Below are 21309 nucleotides of genomic sequence, written 5' to 3'. Positions count from 1 at the left end.
TGCCAACTCCTCCCTGGCACACTAACACACAGCTTTGGAATTCATAGTGTTGGTCGTGGGGATCCTGTGGGCGAGCCGTGGTGGTGTGTGCTTCCTGCTGTGTGGTCTGTGCAGGGTGTGGGCTTACTGTGATGCTGCTGGGCTGCCCTGCTATTGGGGATGGTGTGTGGAGGCTGTGATTGCTATGTGTGTGTGCTGCATTGTTGGCGAGTCGGCCCTGCAGCTCTAATTTGGCGGCTCCTCATCCCTTTGAGTCGATATGCCTTTGACATGTGTGCTTTTCGGGTGCTGTGAATTTTGCGACTTGGGTCTTTTGTGCTCTTGTACATTTTTCGTACTCTTGTGCATTGTTTGTCTGCAGATGTGTTTTTGACGTCATGGGTTGTAGGTGCACATGAATGTGTGAGAGGGTGACCTGCTCCTTTACGGATGGTGTCCACACTCAGCCACCTCAATGTCGTCTCATGCACCATGTCATGTATTGTGACTGCAGCCATGCTATCTGTTGTGCAGTGTCACTTGCATTGTCAGTGTTGCTCACAGAGCTTTTCTGGATTCAGCACATGTGTATGGGTAGGTTGTGGCATTGGTAATATAGAGGGGGGCCCATTTGTGCACATTGTGGACGGGGGCCTACTTGTTGGTTCTATGTGTGTTGCAGTGTGCCAAGGGTTTCAGGGACATGTTCCACACTCATTGTGGGTGTGCGGTGTGCTGCGCATGATTGTGCATGTGTGCCATTCTGCCCATCTCCCTCTGTCCACCCAGGCCCTGGTCGTTACTAACCCTGTTGCTGTTGGGTCAGGTTATATCGAGCTGTGTCCAGACCCCCAACTCCTTGCACCGTTTCCGCACTGATGACTGTGGCCACCATTTCCTCCAGCTCATTCAGCTCCTCCTGTGGCGCTGGAGTCCCACCTCCAGTCGTCTTTGCTGTCTTCCTGTTGGCAGCGAGTTTCTCCTTGGTTAGGCTGTGCACTTCATGCCAGTGCCTCTTGACCTATTCCATTGACCTCCTCGACACTCCGACTGCATTCACGTTGTTGACAATGGACTGCCATATTTCCGTTTGTGTTGCCAATGACGTAGTGGAGGTGATGAACAGATGTTGGTAGTGTTCTGTCACCTCTGTGACGATGATCCGGTCTTCCTGTGGACTGAACCCCATCTTCCTCTTCCTCTTCTCCTTGTCCTTCCCCAGCAGGGGGTTCCTGGCTGGTCCTTCGTAGGGCTTGTGGGGTTCGGGTTGTCCTCTGCACTCGGTCCGTGTGCATCCATGGTGCTACGCAGTTTGTTTGGGTTGTGGTGTTTTTTTTTTCCTTTTATAGTGCATTTTCCCGCATGACGCATGGTATTTGCAGGCCTGTGGCTAGTTTTTGTTGATTTTTGCATCGCGGTTAGTCTCATCTCAGCTTTTTTTGCGTTCGTGTTTCGCATTTTTGCGGCGTCGCATTGACTTCATCGCGGACATTTGACGCGTTATCGTGGGTCTATCGCATGGTACCGCCGTGTTATGAATACCACGTTTACACGGTGTTATTTTCCCACGATAGACTGCGATGTTTAGAGTTGCGCTAAGCTACTTTTGCGGTAGTTTTCACACGTTCTTGAGAATATCCACTTTTTGTATGCTTGGCCCTTACATCCTTTATGTGTACGGAGCACAAGATAAACAATTACCTGTTGAATCTTAAACATTGCTCATATCTAGATACTATCAAAGGGCTATCAAAAAAGGGTAAAATAAACCACTGGTGAGATAAGATCCTTTCATCCAAAACATAATGTGTGATGTATGCCAATCCACCTGTCATTTCGTTCCTTAATTGGTAATATGGAAAATATAATAAGACTGAGGTGTATTTGCAGTCTAGCTTCTATAAGGTAAAATATGCCACCTGCTGTCTCATCTCGTCTTGCACTAACTTTTCACTTTCATCCTACAAATGTTGAGAAGGCAATAGAGCCCGGCATTACCCCCACAACTTTTAAAAGAGGTAAAGCCACTGATGGCAACATGGACGTAATGCCAGGTTTGATAGTTTGATGGTTACTGGACATTTCTGCACCAAACTACAGGGGATTTGTAAATCATGTTTGGACAGAAAATGGTTCCTCAAACACAAATAATTCTCCCCCCACTCCAAATTCAATAATGCCACCACTGATCTAGGTGATTCAAATGCCTCTCATTCTATAATAGCTTCCAGTTCTTTATTCATTATTTCGGTTGGTATACCATAAAAGAACATACACAGATATATACAGACTGTACAAAACAGATGAAAAGGCTAAAAGGCATAATAAAAACAATTATAAATTAAAAAGACCATTTGGGTTAAAACAGTGAGAAAGTCCATCACAGAAGAGTCAATGTTTCGTCTTTAAGAAATTTCATCCATACCCACCATATAGAACTTAAAAAACGGGATACAGCATAAACGATTTGGAGTTTGGTATTGTATTTTAGAAGCCTGAATGCTTCTTTGCAGTGACGAGTACCAAGATTCCTACACAACTGGATCAACCATCTATGTCTAGTTTTGTGATATCCCGGGCAAAAGAAGAATACATGAAGTTCAGTCTCCTCTCCCGAACTACAAGCTGGACACCCCAGAGTTGCGCTACTGGACCATTTGTTAGTGAATGTGCGCTGGGGAGAGAGCAATGCCGAAATTGCACGTACAGTTTCCTGGCTAGTGCTGGTTGTATTTCATCTAGGCATGGCTCTATAAGGTACATGTCCTTTGGTGCCAGGAAATTTACAGGAGGGATCCAGTTGTGGAGTTTTCATGGAGTTTTGCAAGTTTGTCCCCCCTATAGCTTCTAACTAGCTGTGTGCGTGTGATTGCCGCACAGGCTGACTCCGGGTTGTACCATAGGTTGTCTCTGCCAATGGTACTAAGAGCTTCCCTGATATTTGCAAACCAAGTCAGCTTACCTATGCCAGGGAGACTCAGAAAGTTCCAAGAGCTCAGACCTGCACTCGGCCAGGTCGGGTGTCACCCATAGGCATCGCCAAAATGATAGGGGTCTGCATCCAATTTCCTCAGCGATGGGTCTCACCCCTAGATCCAAATGCAGTGGTACTAGTGGGGAGCTCATCGGTGCACCGAAAAGCTGCCTGAGAAAACTGTTCTCTGTTTTGACAATAGACCAGGGGTGACAGTGCCCCAGAGTTCGGCCCCGTACAAGGCAGCACTCCTGAGTTTAGTTTTATAGATCTCTATAACTGGACTTATAGGCTTGTGAATAGAGTTTCTATAAAACTTGGCCAGACCACCAATTTGAGGCTTGACTTGTACATTTGTGTCCCCAGGTCATATTTTCGGTTAGAGTAAGGTCCAAGTAGTCAAAGATGGATACCCGCTCCAGTGGAGTACCATTCATATGCGGGTTGGGGCGGGTTGATCCATCAGGGTTGAAGACGATATATTTTGTCTTTTCTACGTTGATCTCCAGCCCCCTCTCCCTACAGAACGCACAAAACCCATGTAGTGTTCTCTGGATGCCCATAGGGGACTTAGAGAGAAGGTGTCGTCGGCGAACATCATTGCCGGAATTAGCTTGTGTGCTAACTTGGGGGCGTCGTTGTCCGTCAGTACGCTCAACGCACCTAACAGTCCATTGATGTAAATACAGAACAAGGTAGGGGCGAGCACACAGACTTGTCTGACTCCCCTATTAATGGGAATTGGCAACGTGAGTTCCCCCTTCTTCCCATACCTGTTTGGGCATAGTTATCAGTATGTAGCCTTCTTAGCATGTTCAAGAGATAATGGGGTATTCATAGTTCATTCAACACCACCAAGAGAGCATCTCTGGGAACCAGGTCAAAGGCACTTTTGAGGTCCACAACAACCAGATACAAGCTACCGCCTTCCATGTACACTGATTTCCAATAGAAGTGTTGGAGCCTAAAAATCTGGTCTACAGTTAATGTTTTTTCTCTAAAACCAGCTTGCAAGGGACTCATGATCTTATGTTCCTCCAGCCAGGATTGCAGGCGATCTACTAAGATCCTTGCAAAGACTTTTCGTGATACATCAATCAAACTGATCGATCTGTAGTTAGTGGGTTATAGAGGAGATCACTTTTTGTGTACAGGGAGGATCTCAGCTCCTGCCCAAGTATCAGGGAGTGGCATCCCTAGCAAGATGGCGTTATAGATCACCTGTAGATAGGGGACCCAGATGTTGGGTTCGGCCCGAAAAAGGTCCCCTGGTATCTTGTCCAGGTCAGCTGCTTTGCCGGGAACTATTCTATTAGGGCTTTGATAACTTCTTCCAGGTTAATCTCCGGGGCAACTGGATTGGAGTTCAAGGGTGGCAGGGTAGCTAGGGTCTTGCTACAAGTCTCAACCTCATGTGAAGCGTAGGGAGCCAGAGCTCTTTCCAGTGGTCAGCCGCTATGTTTGGATCTAGAGCCGCCTTGATGTTGCTACTACCTGTGGATACAATGTTCCAAAATGTTTAAATGTCTTTTGCCACAAAGGCCAGTTTCAAACGCTCCCATTGATCCATTTCCCATTCAGCTTTAGCAAGTGCAATGGCGGCTTCATAGGAGGTCCTTGCTGTTTTTACTTTAGAGTTGCACTTATATGGCCTTGATCAGGGCTTTCTTTGCCACCCGGCAGCAACCATTAAACCATGTCTGCTTCAGCTTCATCCCACACCCCAGGGTACACACTGGCCAAAACATATCCACCAACTTTGAGGTTATGGAGTCATTAATATAGGCAACATCAGCAAGGGATGCTGTGATAGCTGCTGATCTTACAAGCTCTGCCAAAACCTCAAGATTGGGTGTGATGGCTTCAAATAGAAGGGACAGTTTTTTGGGTGATTTTTCTTTCCATGCCCGTCTGACTTTTCGCCTGTCATTTGTGAGTGTCAATCTATTGTCAATTATTGAAGCTAGGTCGGGGGTTCCTCCAATGGTTGGCAAAGACAGGTCAAGTGTTAAGGCATTGAGTTCCCTATCATGGCGTGACCTGACAGCGAAATCCACAACCCTGCCCCACATCCTGGTTTCTACTATGATGTAGTCTATGAAAGAAGAGTGGCCAACTCTGGTATAGGTGTACTTCCCGGGAGAGTCTGGACCGGTTCGACCATTGCAAGCTCGCAGCGAGTGCTTTAGGGTAAGTGCTTTGATTTGAAGAGCCAACGGTGTCCAGGCTCTAATCGGGGGAGTATTGGACTAAGGGATAACCCACAGCTCATCCTCCTCTGTGACATGTGCCATTGAGATCTTTTATAGGCTCAAATTGGCAATTGAGGTTACCACCATAGCGTTGTTTTAAAAACTAGAAATCAAGCCATCAAGTTGATCAAGGGTCGGGGATTCTTGGCCAATCCTCACCAGCCTCGAGTAGATGATGATTAAAGCTATTTTGAAATCCAGTACAAAGTTCAGCATGATGCACAGTATATCGGATGAGCAGTGCAACACGGGGGTGGCAGTACAACCTAAGTGGGAGCCTACCCAGGTACATAGCCCACCGGAGGGTCTGCCCCGTCACCTGGGAAACAGCTGGTATTACAAATGAAGCAAACCCCAGATGTGTAGCCTCCTCCGTTGCCCAGGATTCCTGGAACATGCATATATCAAAGGTATCCACAAAACCCCCCAGTCCGGGCAACCAAACTTACTCTTCAGATCTGCCACGTTCCAGGATAGTACCTTAAGTTTATTCGGAGCATTTGGGATGACTAGGTTACCTACCTGGACCTCATGCACTAATGAAACAACTAACTCAGATGGCACTAAGTGGCTCTTACTCAATGTATCTATAGAAGCCGCTAGATTGGTCCTAATATCTGGGTTGCTAATCATTTCTGGGGTACCAGAGGGGTGGGTTGGGGCATTAGGGAGTATGGAGATAAAAGAATCTTTATCCGAGGCCAGTGGGGTGTACTTAGGGCGAGAAGTTGCTATTATGCCGCTTTGCAGTTTGGGATGTGCGACAGGATACGTAATACTCGTGGTAGTGGTACATCTTGGTTGTCCGCTTTTGTTTCTTACGTGAAAAGCATCATCATTGGGTCTTATATGTGCTTTCTTCCACCAGGAGGGAGACCAACTGGTTATTTGCAGTAGTGATCAGGGATGGTGATCAGGAGTAGTGAGGGTGAGAGTGGACTTAGCTTAAAATCTTGCCCCTGGTTTAAATTTATTTAGTCAGGGGTGGGGCGAGATAAAAATGAATTGCGGAGCGTGACTAGAAGGGCTATTGATCTATAGCACCTGTGTTAGGAAATAGGTGGTCGAGCGGTCGACATGTTTCAGCCCTATGGTTGCCCAGTCGGGTCTGAGGGCTTTCTTCAGGACCGGATTGGCAGGTCACTATTGTGTGTCCTGCGAAGGTAAGTAATTGCACTTACCCTTTCTTCTTAGGGCGTCAAGAAGTGCACTGAAGTGTTATAGGTCAGTTGTACCTATAACACTTAAGTAAGGGCTCGTTGGCACCCTCGGAGGGCGTGTAGAGCGAGCATACTTCTACAGTGAGAAGTCTTGCTTGCTGCTCATGTCATCTCCGTCTGATGTACTCCGGTCAGGGCTGAAACATGTCGACCGCTCCACCACCTATTTCCTAACACAGGTTAATCTTTTTAATCTTGCCCCACCCCTGACTAAATAAATTTAAACCAGTGGCAAGGAGGTAATTTTAAGCTCACTCCACTCTCACCCTCACTACTCCTGATCACTACTGTGAATAACCTGTTGGTCTCCTGGTGGAAGAAAGCACATGTAAGACCCAATGATGATGCTTTTCACATAAGAAACAAAAGCGGAAAACCAAGATATACCGCTACCACGAGTAATACGTGAATGAGGGTTTTTTAGACGGTAAGAACCCCAGACTCTGGTAAAAACAGGACAAGTGATCCATTTTTCCCTGATTACTGGATAACTAATATGGAAGCTGAATGGATCCGAGCTTCTCTCTCCCTTATCTGATTAGAAGACAGTGACAGGATAAACATTCACAGGGTTAGTATTAGGATCCTGGTTAGTGGGCCTAGGTACTATGATGTTGGCATCCACAGCCTTTTCCACTAGGGGTTCTCTCGCTCTTGCCATCCAAGGATCCCTCCCAACCCCATGTCAATCGACTTCTCCTAAAGCCCCAAATCTGTTTGCCGGGGTAGGTTAAAAGTGTGTGGTCTCAGTTGAATAGGTGGTCCCTGTCCCAGCATTGACTGATGTTGATGCCAGTCATTCAGTAGGAATCTGGTATCAGCCCTGATTTGGGTCATAGATTTTGAGATGTAAAAATATGTAAGCGGAAGAAGTCTAATTTCAGTGCCTGGTGCATGGTTCGATTGAAGGAGATGTTGTACAGAGCATGGATTTCTAAGATTGATTATAACACAATCCCCATGAAGATCTTTAGGCCTGTTGCCCACCCATCGTACCCTGCGAGTCATGAAAATTTCATTGGCATTTGTTAAGCATATTGGCAGTGTCTAACAAGCCAGTGCAGACATTTATTTTTTTAGCTCAAACTGGGTTTCCTTCTGGCCCTCCTTTGCATATGGGACTCCTGCAAGAAAAATAACATATGGGATTGAGGCTGAGGGAAGATTAATTGTTGGCAGAACAACCCCAGTCCCACCCCCTGACTCACAGGCCCATCTTTGGCTAGACTGTTTTTCATAATGCCCTTGGTTAATGGAGCCCTTTCCCCTAACTTAAGACCAGCAGCTGAGGTGTTAATAGCCAGGTCCGAGGAGGCGAGGGTCACCACACAGGATGCATTTGTCCTTTCCAAGGTCTCAGCGATGCCAGAGGTTATGGGGCCAACCGAGTCAGTTCTACTCTCTCTGGCCAGTAGGGGATTTGTAGGAGATTTTACTTGGTTGGTAGTACATGAGTTGGACAGTTTATCCAGTCGAGCAAGCACTGGAACAGGTTCATCTCTCACAACGTCTCTGATTTGACCTTTTAAAACTTCCATCAGGGGAGCCACCCAAGCTGAGAGTGACATGTCCGATTGCAAGCTGGGCCCCTCAATTGAGACCTTGTCAATCGCGGTTCCCATGTTAACCAGTGTTTAGTCGTAAGACTTTTCACACTTAACCCCTGCCTTTATGGTCTTGACTGTGCCCTTGTTATCACCCCTCCTCCGGGTGGTTACTTTGGGTATTGTTCCTGTGCCCGCGACGGGTGCTTGTGGTGATAACACCAGAGATCTTTCCTGTGCACTATAGCTGGTAGGCGACACCGTATCAGAACAGGCTTGTCGAAGGTCAGGGGTTAATGACAGCCAACGTTCTGTGAGTTCTATCTCTGTGGCCACCACCCCAATGGCCCTCTGGAGCATCCTATCAATAGAAGTCTGCGGAAGGGTAGGGGGTATGGGCTGTGGTGCGTGATGGATTGCGTTGGTGCTGCGCATACCCATTATTAGGAGTTTTACAGGACACGTAACAGAGACACCCAAGTTCACTCATTTGCTGCCCAGCTGGTCAAAGGTTTGGCACACTGGGTCGAGGTACGGGGGTTGCAAAGAAAAAAAAGAAAAAGTAGCAGTCACTAAAGAAAAACAGAACAACTTGACGAAATGGTAAAACAGCACTTACAGATTGGCCAAATGATGTCCACTCTGAAGCTAAGGTTCGACCGGTCTGTGGTGTGCAAAGTGGATGACCCAGAGCGCGAACACGAATGGTGTCTGGATGGTTGAGCCAAGGGATGGGGCCCAGCCCAGTCTCTTCCCGTCTATGACGGGCTAAGAAGGGCCTGTCTTGGCCCGGTCTTCACCCGGGCCGAGCCCGGGCATGCCTGCAAGGGTCCCGAGCTGCCAGAGCCCGTGTGGATTTTTAAAGCTCCTCCAGGCATGGAAGAATGGCATAGGCGGCAGCGGCCGCGTTGGAGGGTGGGACTTGTAGTTCGGGTCACCCCTCAGTACTGTAGGACAACGGGGCAGGCAACCACAAAGACGGGCACCCCACACTGCGGTAGCCCATGTGGATTTTTAAAGCGCCTCCGGGCGTGGAAGAATGGTGTGGGGGGCAGCGGCTGCATTGGAGAGTGGGACTTGTAGTTCCGTTCCCCCCTCAGTACTGCAGGACAATGGGGCAGGTAGCGACAAAGACGGGCAAAGCAATACGCATTGTGTATCACTGAAGATGATAACCTTCTCAAGTTGGCGATACTATATTGTTTGTTGGCATTCAACATGCAAGCCCATTCTTTAATGATTGTCTTGGGTTGATAGAAAAAGGTAACTGGTTCGATTCCATTGTCTCCTACCACTCACTCCTTTCTGGGATTCTGCTTTGTTTCCTTAAAGAAGTAGTCTGTGGAGCCCTTAGAAATTACTGCCTCTCTTCCAGCCTTCATTAAGCCATGCATATATCATGAATTTACAGCAGATAGCACAAAGATTGTCCTAACAATAACTTGAAATTCTGGTCATTATGGTAAAATGTGCACCTACATTCAAGGATCCACAATTTGGATAGTTGGTTAGAACTTTTTTTGGAGATAAAAACTGACTGTATTTATTTTTGGATTCCAAATAAAGGACAATCCTTGATTTTGGTTTTATTCCAATCCACCAGAACACAGAATCTTAGACCACTTGAAGTGATAGGTGGCTAGCACCTAACCATATACCTTAGGGTAGACCCCAACTTATAACTTAAAATATTTAGACCTATATTTACAGTTTAATAAAGAGCATTCATCTCATCACACTGCATTTGAGACCTGAAATGGCAGGGGCAGTTGTGAATGCAAAATAGATTACCGTTCATCAGAGCAGGTAATGCAGCTACATCACAAGTGCATGATTTGCATTTAATATGTGAATCTGTTTTATTATGTAGAATACAATCAGACTATTCCACCTTTTACCATGAAATAATATCTCAGAAGATAGCTAGCTTCTTTTCAATTGTATATAGCAGAACATTTCAAACTCAGATTTGATTACCCTTCTTCTGTTCTTCTTAGCTATATTTCGCATCGCCATAACTGCATCCACCTGAACGCTGTTAGGAAGTTGGGATGCTCCGGGTGAAAATCCAGGCAAGAATTTCTGAATGATTTTAATGCATGCCAGCTGTCCTGCATTTCCAATTGCCTTAAGTGACAGTATCATGTTGCCTTCATTGCCACTACTGAGAGCTTCTAGAGCAAGGTCATGGAGAGGCTGAAACAAGTAATAAAAAATAATTCCCAATTAGATCATAACAACTGCCAATTCCTTCTTACATACTGTGGAATTTATTTGTTCATGGTTTAGTAAAAGATAATAAAAATGCTAGATACTGAGGAAGAATTACACAGCATTAGCATGACAGATCTTTATAATACACTTGACATATGTTGCACACCAAAGCTGCAGTTCTACAATTGTCTGACTCTGAATCAAGCTCCTATTTACCAACAACCAAACAAGTGACCTTCAATGGCAGGCCACTCTATAATTGCTCAATCTTTGAAATGCATTCCTGGTTTTGACGAAGCAAGGTTTCTACTCCATTAATAGGAATACTAGGAAAGTGTATGTGCCCTAAACATTGTTCCATCCTCACCGCTACATGATCACTGCTCCCCAAAATATTTTACTAGACTCTTCTCCTTGAAGACAGGACCAATTTTACATTGTGGTGAAAGTCACATCCATGCTTTTTATGCTTATATTTGCAAGACTCTATTACATATACATTGCATCATAGACAATCAAAGCTGCCTTTTTGGAATAATTCAGAAGCCCTTCAATTTCTCAAATAAGGTAGCATTTGCCCATAATTAATTACAAACCAAAGGTAAGTTGTCAATGGTCTAAACACTAGTCCATTCAGATAAACTCCTACGTACAAATACTTTGAGAGTTGTGTGACAATGTGAATAAAACCATCTGTACACGCAATCCACATTTGAGATGAGTGCACAGTGTGAGGTGCAATCAAACCATGAACTTCAGTGCATTCATTAATTTGTTTGATTGGTGACACCACAACTCTGGCTGCCTGGTTGATGCATTGCTTTGGTCTGCTCTAGATTCATGGAAGATGACTGAGTCGCTCCTATTTTTTCAAAGTGCAAACAGCCTTGCAGTAAAGAGTATCATGGTTTGTTTGTCATATCAGTCTGTAGCAGTCCTACTGGAATGTTTGGTACACTCTGCTTGCAGGGGTTCTGTGCCTAAGTAGGTGATTAAGTCATGAGTTTTGTCAGAAGCAGGGAGGGCTGTTTTGCACACTCCCACCCTAATCGATGTTTGGAGAGTGATCTGCCTTTGACTACCTATTCCATGATGACTATGTTTCCAACCCTTACCTTAGAACTGTCCCAAATGAAAATAATGAAACTAATAATTTATTTTCTGTGTCCTCATGTAACGCTACTGCTCTGATTTCTGATACCCTCGGGTCAAGTTTGCGCTATATAAAACTCTGTAAACTGATATTTAGAGAAGTGTTTCATTTTCTGCTTTCTGCATACATCAAATATAAGGAAAAATTAGTAAACATGAACTGCTCCAAAATACAACCAAAGAGTTATTTTTCATTGCCCCTTTTTTACATATTTGTCTCTTGTTTCACTTTTATTACAAAGTGTTTTGAAGTAGTTGCTCCTGGATTTCTTCTCCCTCCAGCATCTGCCTAAAAAAAATTTAATTCTGTTCAATGCCTGCTTATTCTTTCATTAAATCTTAATCATTCATTATCTTGCCTGGGGTTTTTGTCATCTGAAGTTTTCCTTCAGTTGTGGAACTTTCTAGCAGAACCTGGTATTGCTACATAAAATTAAGGTGTGGACATCTAACCTATTGAAATGAATTGACCATTATTTAGGTACGCCAAAGATCATTGGATCACACCTTGCATCCTACTATTGACAGCATGCTACTATTGATTGTTTGTGCCAATTTCCTAAGCCAAATAGAACTATGGATCCTAATTTAGTTGCTAGTATTCAGCAGTAAATTGAGTAACTTTAGGAGGTCTGTGTTGAGAATGCGACATTGCTACATGCTTAAGGCACATTGCCTTATGATTTGCCTGCAATGACCTCCAGTGTTCTTAAGTTTTCTGGGAATCTTACTAAACTGAAAGAATTTCTAGATTCTCATATGGTTCATTTTGCTTTTCTTCTCATGCAGTTTGTGCTTGATCTTGATAAGGTGAGGATTTTTATTGGCTTCCTCTTAGACCTAGCTATATGTTGGATGATGCCACTGGTGCCTGCCACTTATCCTAGCCTCAGTATTAATTCTGAATTTCTGGCACATTTTAGGAAGTGTCTTGATCATGTGTTTTCTGCTCAAGGAGGTCACTGTGATATTCGACAATGTAACCAAGATGGGCCAAGACATATGACTAAGTTGGTGGCAGCTTGTTAGGGAAATAGTTAGGATAACAGGAAACAAATGACTCTATTTTGTAGGAGACTGAAGGAAGAAATTAACATAAGAGTTGATGTGAACCATTCAAACAATTCCTTTCAATTAATTGATTGATATAGCATTACACAAATATTTCTATTCCTGTAACATTTATCATGGATCTCATAAAACAACACTGTTTTGAAATAAAAGCAATATAAAATCATTCCATAATATTAGGATTTCCTTGGCTTGAGAGACACAGCCCGTACACAAACTAGGCTAATCATACTTTGTCTCAGCCCTCTTACTTTTGTCAAGGCTATTGCTATAACCCTGGAGATTATTGTTCACCAATTGTTTAAGGTGGAAATTCCACAATATCAATGCTTGCTACCTGGTTAGAAAGATGTATTCAAGAAACTATCTGTTTTCTACTTCACTCCTCACAGAGAGTTCAACTGCAAAATTTCAACATGGCTAGATGCCTCAGTGTTCCCTTGATTTGTCTGAACATGAGAAAGCAGCCTTAAAAGAGTGAGTAAAAGAGAATCTGGAATACGGTTTGATAGACCATTTTAGAGCTCCAGCTGGTGCTCTCCTCTTGTTTTCCCTTGGAAGACTCATGACTTGTGACTCTGCTTAGATTATCAGTAGCCAAACGAAGCTACTATTAAGGATAAGTATCCTTTACCCTTCATTAAGTCATCTTTTCAAAGTTTTACCTTAGGAGGGCTTTACAACTCCTTCCTATTAAGTATGAAGGTGTTTCACAAACCCTTTTAGCATTTTGATAATTGTTTGATGCTCTTTAGATGATGCAATCTGCAAGCAGTCTTTCAGAGGTGCATTAACCATGTGTTAACATGAGTATGATAGTTTACTTCCAAGTTATTGTCATGTAATCAAAACATCTGGATGACCGTCAAATACATTTTACCTTTTTTCTGGACCAAACTATGTCAGCACCATCTTTATTGAAATCTCATAAAGTGTAACTAAGACGGGCACCCTTGAGTATCTACTGTTTAATCAATGAGTTAATGTGGTGGCAGTGGATCCTAAACAGATCTGTTTTCCGAAATTTTCCACACAGTTTCTGGCCCTTGCTAACTTGTATCATCAATTCTTCAAGGATTATGTTTACCACCTTTCCTATGCGTTGAGGAAGGAAAACATACTGAATGGTTTTCAGTGGACTCACTGTCAAAAAAACACATTGCAAAAATTGAAAGAAGACTTTACTGTGCATGAAAAGAATTAGCAGTAAAATGTGATACCTCTGAAAAAGCTATGCGAGGGGTATTGATGCAAAAGCAAGATTTCAATAGTTTGGAGCAGCTCATTTCTACTTGTCTCATGTGCTAAGTCGGAGTGAATGTAAATATTCTATTATCAAAAAAAGAACTGCTGGCTATGAAGAGTGCATGTGAAGATCAGGGACCTCATTTCATAGGTTCAGTTAACACCTTTTTGATTGATAATAACGACCAAAAAAATTCACACTATCGATCAAAGTTTTGCTTTTTACACTTGTTGTGCCCCTTTCAAGCAGACTGCTGTTATTTCTAAAAATAACTAAGGTGTGTTTTGACAAAATAGGTAGTAAAAAGAATTGCCATTCATTAGGCAAACCAAATGACCGAGGGACCAGTGCATCTGGCTATTGCCATACCTTAATTTTGTTTAATTATTTTTGAAAAACAGAATACAATATTGTCTGGTAAGACTTTATATCTTAAAACTATACCAATCCTCTTCTAAAATTTGATAGGTGTCCTCATTGATCACATTCCTATTTTTAATTATCATACTGCCCATTATTGATCAGATATTCTCATAGGGTCTCTTGAATCACCCCAGCACAGAAAAGACAAAGGTTACAGGGTCGGTATAGTTAGGGTAAGATTTTACTCATACAAAACCAGAGAAATTCAGTGATTATAGTTACCTGAGTTAACTATACCTCGCATCCCAGTAATGCACTGCTTATGACCGCACATAATACATGACTCATGACATGGTCAATGACATCACTGATGACATCTCAAATGATAACACTGATGACATCAATGATGATATCATCCACAGCATCTCTGGCGGACCAACCCACACCCCTGAAGAATCTTTTATACAACCACTGCAACTCCCACACTCCCACACAAACCATTGCTGCTGAGAGAGCCAAGGAGAGCTCACAAAGCAGCCAATGTTCTGCACCAGTGAGTAAATATCCTCTTGGAGAACCAATTTTTCAAAATGAAGCAGCTATAGCTATTGATGAGGTGGAGACGGCAATGCAGCAAGCAAGAGAGGAAACTGTGGAGTTTAAGCACATGGTAAAACAACTAAAAAATTAGCACAAAGAAATCTCCAACAAAGTTAAAGGTACAATTGAGCATGAATTTCACCATGAGAGGAAACAGTGTGATTGTTCTTACACACCAATGTTACTATAAATCAGTGTTGAAACTGGCATTGGAAAAAGCTTCCCAATTAAAGTTCTCACTGGTTATCTACAGAAGACTACAGAATCAAATGTGTCATGTATAGTAGCAGCACAAAAATGATTAACTACACATAATGTTAAATGTATTACTTTGCATTGCCTACTAATGCTACCTGATAAACATGACAATAAACTGGAAGACCTGAAAATATCTGGTGAAGCTTGCTAGGAGGTATCAAGAGTATTGAAAAAATTGAAGCTTTTAATCAGTGATGAGGTCAGCATGGTATCCAACTTAATGCTATCTTTCATACAATCAAGAATGCAGCAGATTTTAAGAACAAACTGTGCTGTGCTCTTTGAAGGAAAGCATATAATAGTATTTGGTGACCTACTGTAACTCACCTCCATAAAAGAACAACCAGTTTTCAAGATACTTGCCCATAATGAAACAAGAATTTTTCTGGGCAATATTGGCAATGTAAATATTTGGTTTCGCTTTGAATACAAGGAACTAGTCAAAATTATGCAACAAGCATCTGATGTAAATTATGCAGATATACTGAAGGACATTAGAATAGGAGTTCGAACCAAAGAAGGTAAACGTGCTTTGGAAAGACATCTTATCAAGAAACTATTTCCATCTAATAATTTAGCAGCTGAACTAATGTACTATATCATTGAAGAACAGAAGACTATAGTTTGTTTAATGCCAACACTTCAAGAGTGCTCCAAATTTAAGGAACTATTACTCCAACTGGAGAAAGAAGATATTTCGAAAACTGCAGGATTAGAAAAGATTTTAGTGTCAGCAAAAACTGTTGAGTAATTTTGCACTCAGATTTTAATGTAGAGGAGGGTTAGTAAATGGTGCAATAGGCAAAGTAATGGGTTTTATGAATTTCACAAACAGAGATGAGGTTGAATACTAGGCTATCAAAAGTGATCAGATTGATGATGTGAAGTAGATTGGCTAATGTGTTTTTATTTTTTGCTAGTGCAAGGCTTATATGCACACCACCAGCAGCTTTCACTGTCTCTAGCATATGCTGTAATAGTCCATAAATCAGAAGGTTAAAGTGTAGATACAGATTTTGTTATTATCAGAAGTACTGTATTGAAAAAAGGAATGTCATATGTAGCATTGTTGTGAGTTAGAACATTGGTTTGTTTTTGATAGATTTTCATGAAAAGAAGGTTATTGCTGATGCAAGCTGTGTAAGAGAGTACAATCGTCAAGAAGTGTATATGCTCCTCATTTCCGTCAATGCCCTGTTTATGAGTAACAGATAGTCTGCCCAAAATGGAAGATTGCAAAAGAGTGTACAGGTGCTGAAGAAAAGAAAGGACACAAGGACAAAGTATAAGCTGTCAAGGAAAGAAAACTGGTGAATGATGTGCATATTGAAGGTTACCAGTTGGAAAATAGGTCAGATGTCAACTATTATGCAAATGTTGTTCTCAATGTACTGTTTCATTTACCACATCTAATGAACCAAATTTAACAAAAACCAAGATATCGTGTGCTGCACTGTATCACTTGCTCCAATGTTTAATGAGTGAAAGAACTGTGACATATATTCTGCTTCAGGTATGTAAGACCTTTTTAGATATATGTAGTGGATCAGTCAACAAGACACACAAGAATGCATTGTGGTTATGTTAGGAGTTTTAGAAGAAGAAGATGTAAAAATTAATGATTTATTTGGACTGAGTTACACACGGAATCATAATTGTGAAGATTATGATTATTCAACTACCACTCAAATAAATTCTGACCGTTTTCTTTATTTAACATTACCAGATTCAAAAACTGGTTGAAGAATGTTAACCAAAACATGACCTTCTCAAACTGCAGATCAGATGTTATCTCTACGTTAATCCTAATAAGACCTGGAAAATACCTTATAGTAATGCCACAATGATGCAGAGCAGATGACTCCAAATTGGAAACTCAAATTACAAACTTCAAAGCTGTACAAATATCAATTTCAGGAAGAACATTCATGATTTTAGCTATCATCTTTCATGAAGAAATTATTCCAAGCTCTGGAAACTACAGTGTCTAGTTAAAGAGTGAAACTGGATATATGTAATGTAATGACATCAACCTAAGATCCAAACCAATGCCTCCTTCCAAATAACCAAACTCTTATCTTTTCTTTCTTCAACCACAGTTCTAAGGAGGAAATTAGCATAAAAAGTGGTATGCGGTGTTTTTTTTATGTAGTTCACCTGTCTTTTAGACATTATTCAGCCTATTGGGGGTAATGCCTTTATGGTCTTCTTCATAATACAACAGTTGTTTTTATCTTTCACAAAGGAGTTAATACCACATCTACATACTACACTGTGTAATTGAAGTCAGAAATGTTATGGACATAATCCAATTATAGTAGCTTTAAGTTGAAAGTAAAAACTGTCTTTGTAACAAAAAAGGACCCTGTTTGTTTCATCAACCAATCTTCTACGTACTATTTGTGGAATTAAACCTACACTATGGAATGTTGTCTGTATGGAGTGCCATTACTTAAAAATCATTTGGCCTACCAGGGGCGATTTTTTGACATGGATCTCTAAAATGGAACACTACTTTGTATTTTTTTGTAATAGTGTACCAGATATCATAATTCTAGAAATATTTGTAACTTAGATTTGTTTATGTTACTGAAGGAACTGTAGGAAAAGCAATTAGTTAAATAATTATAGTGAGTGCAGTGCATAGCTTCACTTAGTGATAATGTTGTACTGGGCATGTATGGAATTTATTTGTTTTTCCCCAGCTGTTCGAAGATGATTCTTCATACAGACCACTGTTTATAGTGAAGCAGTATGAAAGCTGAGAACAGCAAAAAAGGGAAAATTATATTTTCACTACATTGTAATATAATGGCACACTATAGGTAATGTATATTGGCTTAAGTCTGCAATAACGAAGATCAAATGCTAACATATATTTATGTTCTTTTCCTTTTTCCACAACAGGTGCTGTTGATACATCATCAGATGCATAGCTTCACTTAGTGATAATGTTGTACTGGGCATGTATGGAGTTTATTTTCAGCCCATTGATTGTTTTTCCCCAGCTGTTCGAAGATAATTCTTCATACAGACCACTGCTTATAGTGAAGAAGTATGAAAGCTGAGAATAGCAAAAAAGGAAAAATTATATTTTCACTACATTGTAATACAATGTCACACTATAGGTAATGTATATTGGTGTAAGTCAGCAAAAACAAAGTTCAAATGCTAACATATATTTATGATTTTTTCCTTTTTCCACACCAGCTGCTGTTGATACATCATCAGATGTCTCTAAAGTTTTTTCCTAATACAGACATTTTGCTTGTATATAACCATGGAAAGTGTTTTTACATGTAAAGTGCTCTTTCATTACATTTCTATTACTTTGTTTTGCCTATTATATATTAGAAACATACTCTCACAGCTACTCAGTCATCCTTACAAACACTCACATAGCCACTCACTCACCCATACAACTATTCATTCACCCACTTATTCACTCATACAGCCAGTCATGCACCCATTCAGTCATCTATACAGCTATTATCACTATCACTCACTTACCCATATAGCTATATAGCTACTTACACACCCTCTTACTAACTCATACAGCCACTCACACTAGGAGTAACTGACCAATACAGCTATTCCTAGTAGTGGTCAGTGATGTATATGGCTACACACAAGGCTACTTTCTGATCCATACATCCACTGACACTAGCACTAACTCGCCCATACTGCCACTTATAAACACACCCATTCACGAAGACAGCCACTCACACACCAATTCACCTAGTCATACAGCCACTGGTCCTAACAGTGACTCACCTATGTGGATACTCACACACATACTTATATACCCTTTCAGCTACTCTCACAGCCACTCACACACATACTCACTAACCCATAGTCGAACTCATCCACCCTCTTAGTCATTCAGAGAACCACTGACACATCCATTTACTTACCCATAGAGCTAGTTATACACCCACTCACTCACTCACTCACTCACTCACCCATACATGCACTTACACATGTACTTGCTCACCCATACAACACTCAGAGCCGGTCATCTACTAACAAAGCCACTCACTCACCCATTCAGTCATATACACACAGCTACTTACTCACCCATACAGATACTCACACACCCACCTATTTACCCACACAACCACTCACACACCCAGTCGCACACAGTCACCCACATATACAGCTACAGATATAACCATTTACTCCCCCTTATACCCACTCACGCAACCAGTCACTCTCCCACACAGCCACTAACATAGCCACTCAGTCATCCATACACGCACTCATACTGACACTGACTCACTCCTACAGTCACTCACACAGTCACTGACCCATACATCCACTCATATCACCATTCAATCATCCATGCACTCCCTAACACAACCATTCATTCACCCATACAACCACTCCCACAACTACTCACTCTTCCATATGGCCACTCACGTAGCTAGTCACACACCCATACAGCCAGTTACATAGGTACTTACTCACCCATGCATTACTCAAACAACCATTCACTCAGCCATACAGCTACTCACAGAACAACTCACTCTCCCATATGGCCACTCACACAGTCACTCAAACAAACAGTCACTCACACAGGCACTAATTGATCCATAGAACCATGCACACATGCACTCACTCATCCATTCTGTCACTAACGTACTCAGTCACACACTTAAACAACCACTCCTCTCCATATGTATATACACACACATACACTTTGTCTTTTTTCTATCCATGAAAGGCATTTCTGAACCTTTTTTTTTCTTCTTCTTTTTTCCTGGAAGTGGATGTTTTATTTGTTTTTTAATTTCTAACATTTTGTATTTTTCTAATTTATTCTAAAATAAAACAGCAATATACAGAAAAGTATTGGATTAACCAGTGTAAATAATAATAATAAAAAAATAACAGCTATGATTTTGCATTGGTTCTAAGATTACATCCACAAACTGCTCCCTGGCTGTCAGGATGGTAGTACAGTAGAGGAAGGGGGTACAGATGTGCCTTAATTCTGATGACAAATTGTGGGTAGCTCCTCTTAACTTCCACTGGAATTCTCTTTCCAGGAGCAGGTGGTACAACTCTGGAGGTTAATGATCCCTCTCCTTCTGTCTCCCTCTGTACGATTTTCAGTTGCCTCTTATGGTATGTTTATAAGTGGTACAACATGCTTGTTATACCACATGAATATTTCTTCACCATCCCCCTTGATAGGGTCTTATCACAGAAGGTGCACTTCATCAACTTAGCAACGTTTTCTATTAAACGGATGGAATGGTGAAAAATCCCACTCTATATTCTGTTTCTTCATTGGGTATAGGCAATATCCAGTATTATTAGGGGATAAGGTGTTCTTTCTGCCAGCTGCAATAAACTCCAGAGGCCCCAAACTGGCAAAGGCACCTCAAGGCAGGTCAGAACTTTCAACAGCAGAATTCAGGGGAGCTAGGGGTGAAGTCTTTGTTTCCCTGAGACTTCTGAACAGGAGGGCAGCTCACTTCAGGCACTTGGAGATCTCCATCAAGCAGGGGACACAGCACACAGCAAAGTCCTTCTCTTTTCCTTGGCAGAAACAGCAGCTGTAGGCCAACCCCAGACACAAAGCAAGGGCAGTACTTCTCCTCAGTCTCAGTGGGTGCACTTGCCAAGTCACCATGGCAGTTAACAAACTGTGCACAGGCATTGCGGTGGCAGGCCTGAGATCTCTTTGCAGGGCTACTCATGTGCGTGGCACAATCAGTGTTGCAAGCCCAATTGTAGCATTTGATTTACCAGCCCTGGCACTGTCAGTGCACTTTACTAGGGACCTACTGGTAAAACAAATATGCCAATCAGGGCGAACCAATCACAATATCAATTTACACAGGGAGCACTTGCACTTTGACACTGATCAGCAGTGGCAAAGTGTCCACAGCATCTAAGCCAGTAAAGACGAATTCCAGCACAGCATCAAAAACACTGGAGGTCGAGACAAAAAGTCAGGGAAAACCATGCCAACACGTGTCCCCTCCAGCTGAAAAGTGGGGAGAACTACCCACCCTCTTGGGAGTTCTCATCATGGAAGAATCTGGAGAGACCATCAGCATTGGCGTGTTCTGTACCAGGGCGGTGTTCCACTGCAAAGTCCATTCCCTGTAGGGAGTTGGACCACCTCAACAGTTTTGGATTCTCACTCCTCATCTGCATCAACCATCTGAGGGGCCTGTGGTCTGTCTGAACCCAGAAGTGAGTCCCAAACATGTAGGGCCTTAGCTTCTTCAGTGCCCAGGCCTCAGCAAAAGCTTCCCTTTCAATTGCATTCCACCTCTGTTCCCTGGGTAGTAGCCTCCTACTGATGAAAACTACAGGTTGGTCCAAGCCCTCCTCATTCAATTGTGAGAGTACTGCTCCCACACCATGCTCTGAAGCATCTGTTTGTGTGAACAAATTCTTTGGAAAAGTTAGGTGCCTTAAG

The 21309-nt window shown here is 42.2% G+C and overlaps 1 protein-coding gene across 4 annotated transcripts in view; it reads right to left on the bottom strand.

Annotated features, from left to right (window-relative positions):
• LOC146834561 (vitellogenin-1-like) overlaps window positions 1-21309 on the bottom strand; it is a 977187-nt gene that overhangs the window by 707220 nt on the left and 248658 nt on the right. For all 4 annotated transcript variants that reach the window (XM_085601961.1, XM_085601964.1, XM_085601963.1 and 1 more), the window contains one exon: window positions 9947-10165. In XM_085601961.1, the coding sequence (XP_085458087.1) occupies window positions 9947-10165 (219 nt within the window). The remainder of the gene's footprint in view (window positions 1-9946; window positions 10166-21309) is intronic.

This window comes from Triturus cristatus, chromosome 4_2 (assembly GCF_964204655.1).
Source record: "Triturus cristatus chromosome 4_2, aTriCri1.1, whole genome shotgun sequence".
NCBI classification, from domain to species: domain Eukaryota; kingdom Metazoa; phylum Chordata; class Amphibia; order Caudata; family Salamandridae; genus Triturus; species Triturus cristatus.
Note: the sequence above shows the minus strand (reverse complement) of the source record. Positions and strands in the feature narration are given on the sequence as shown.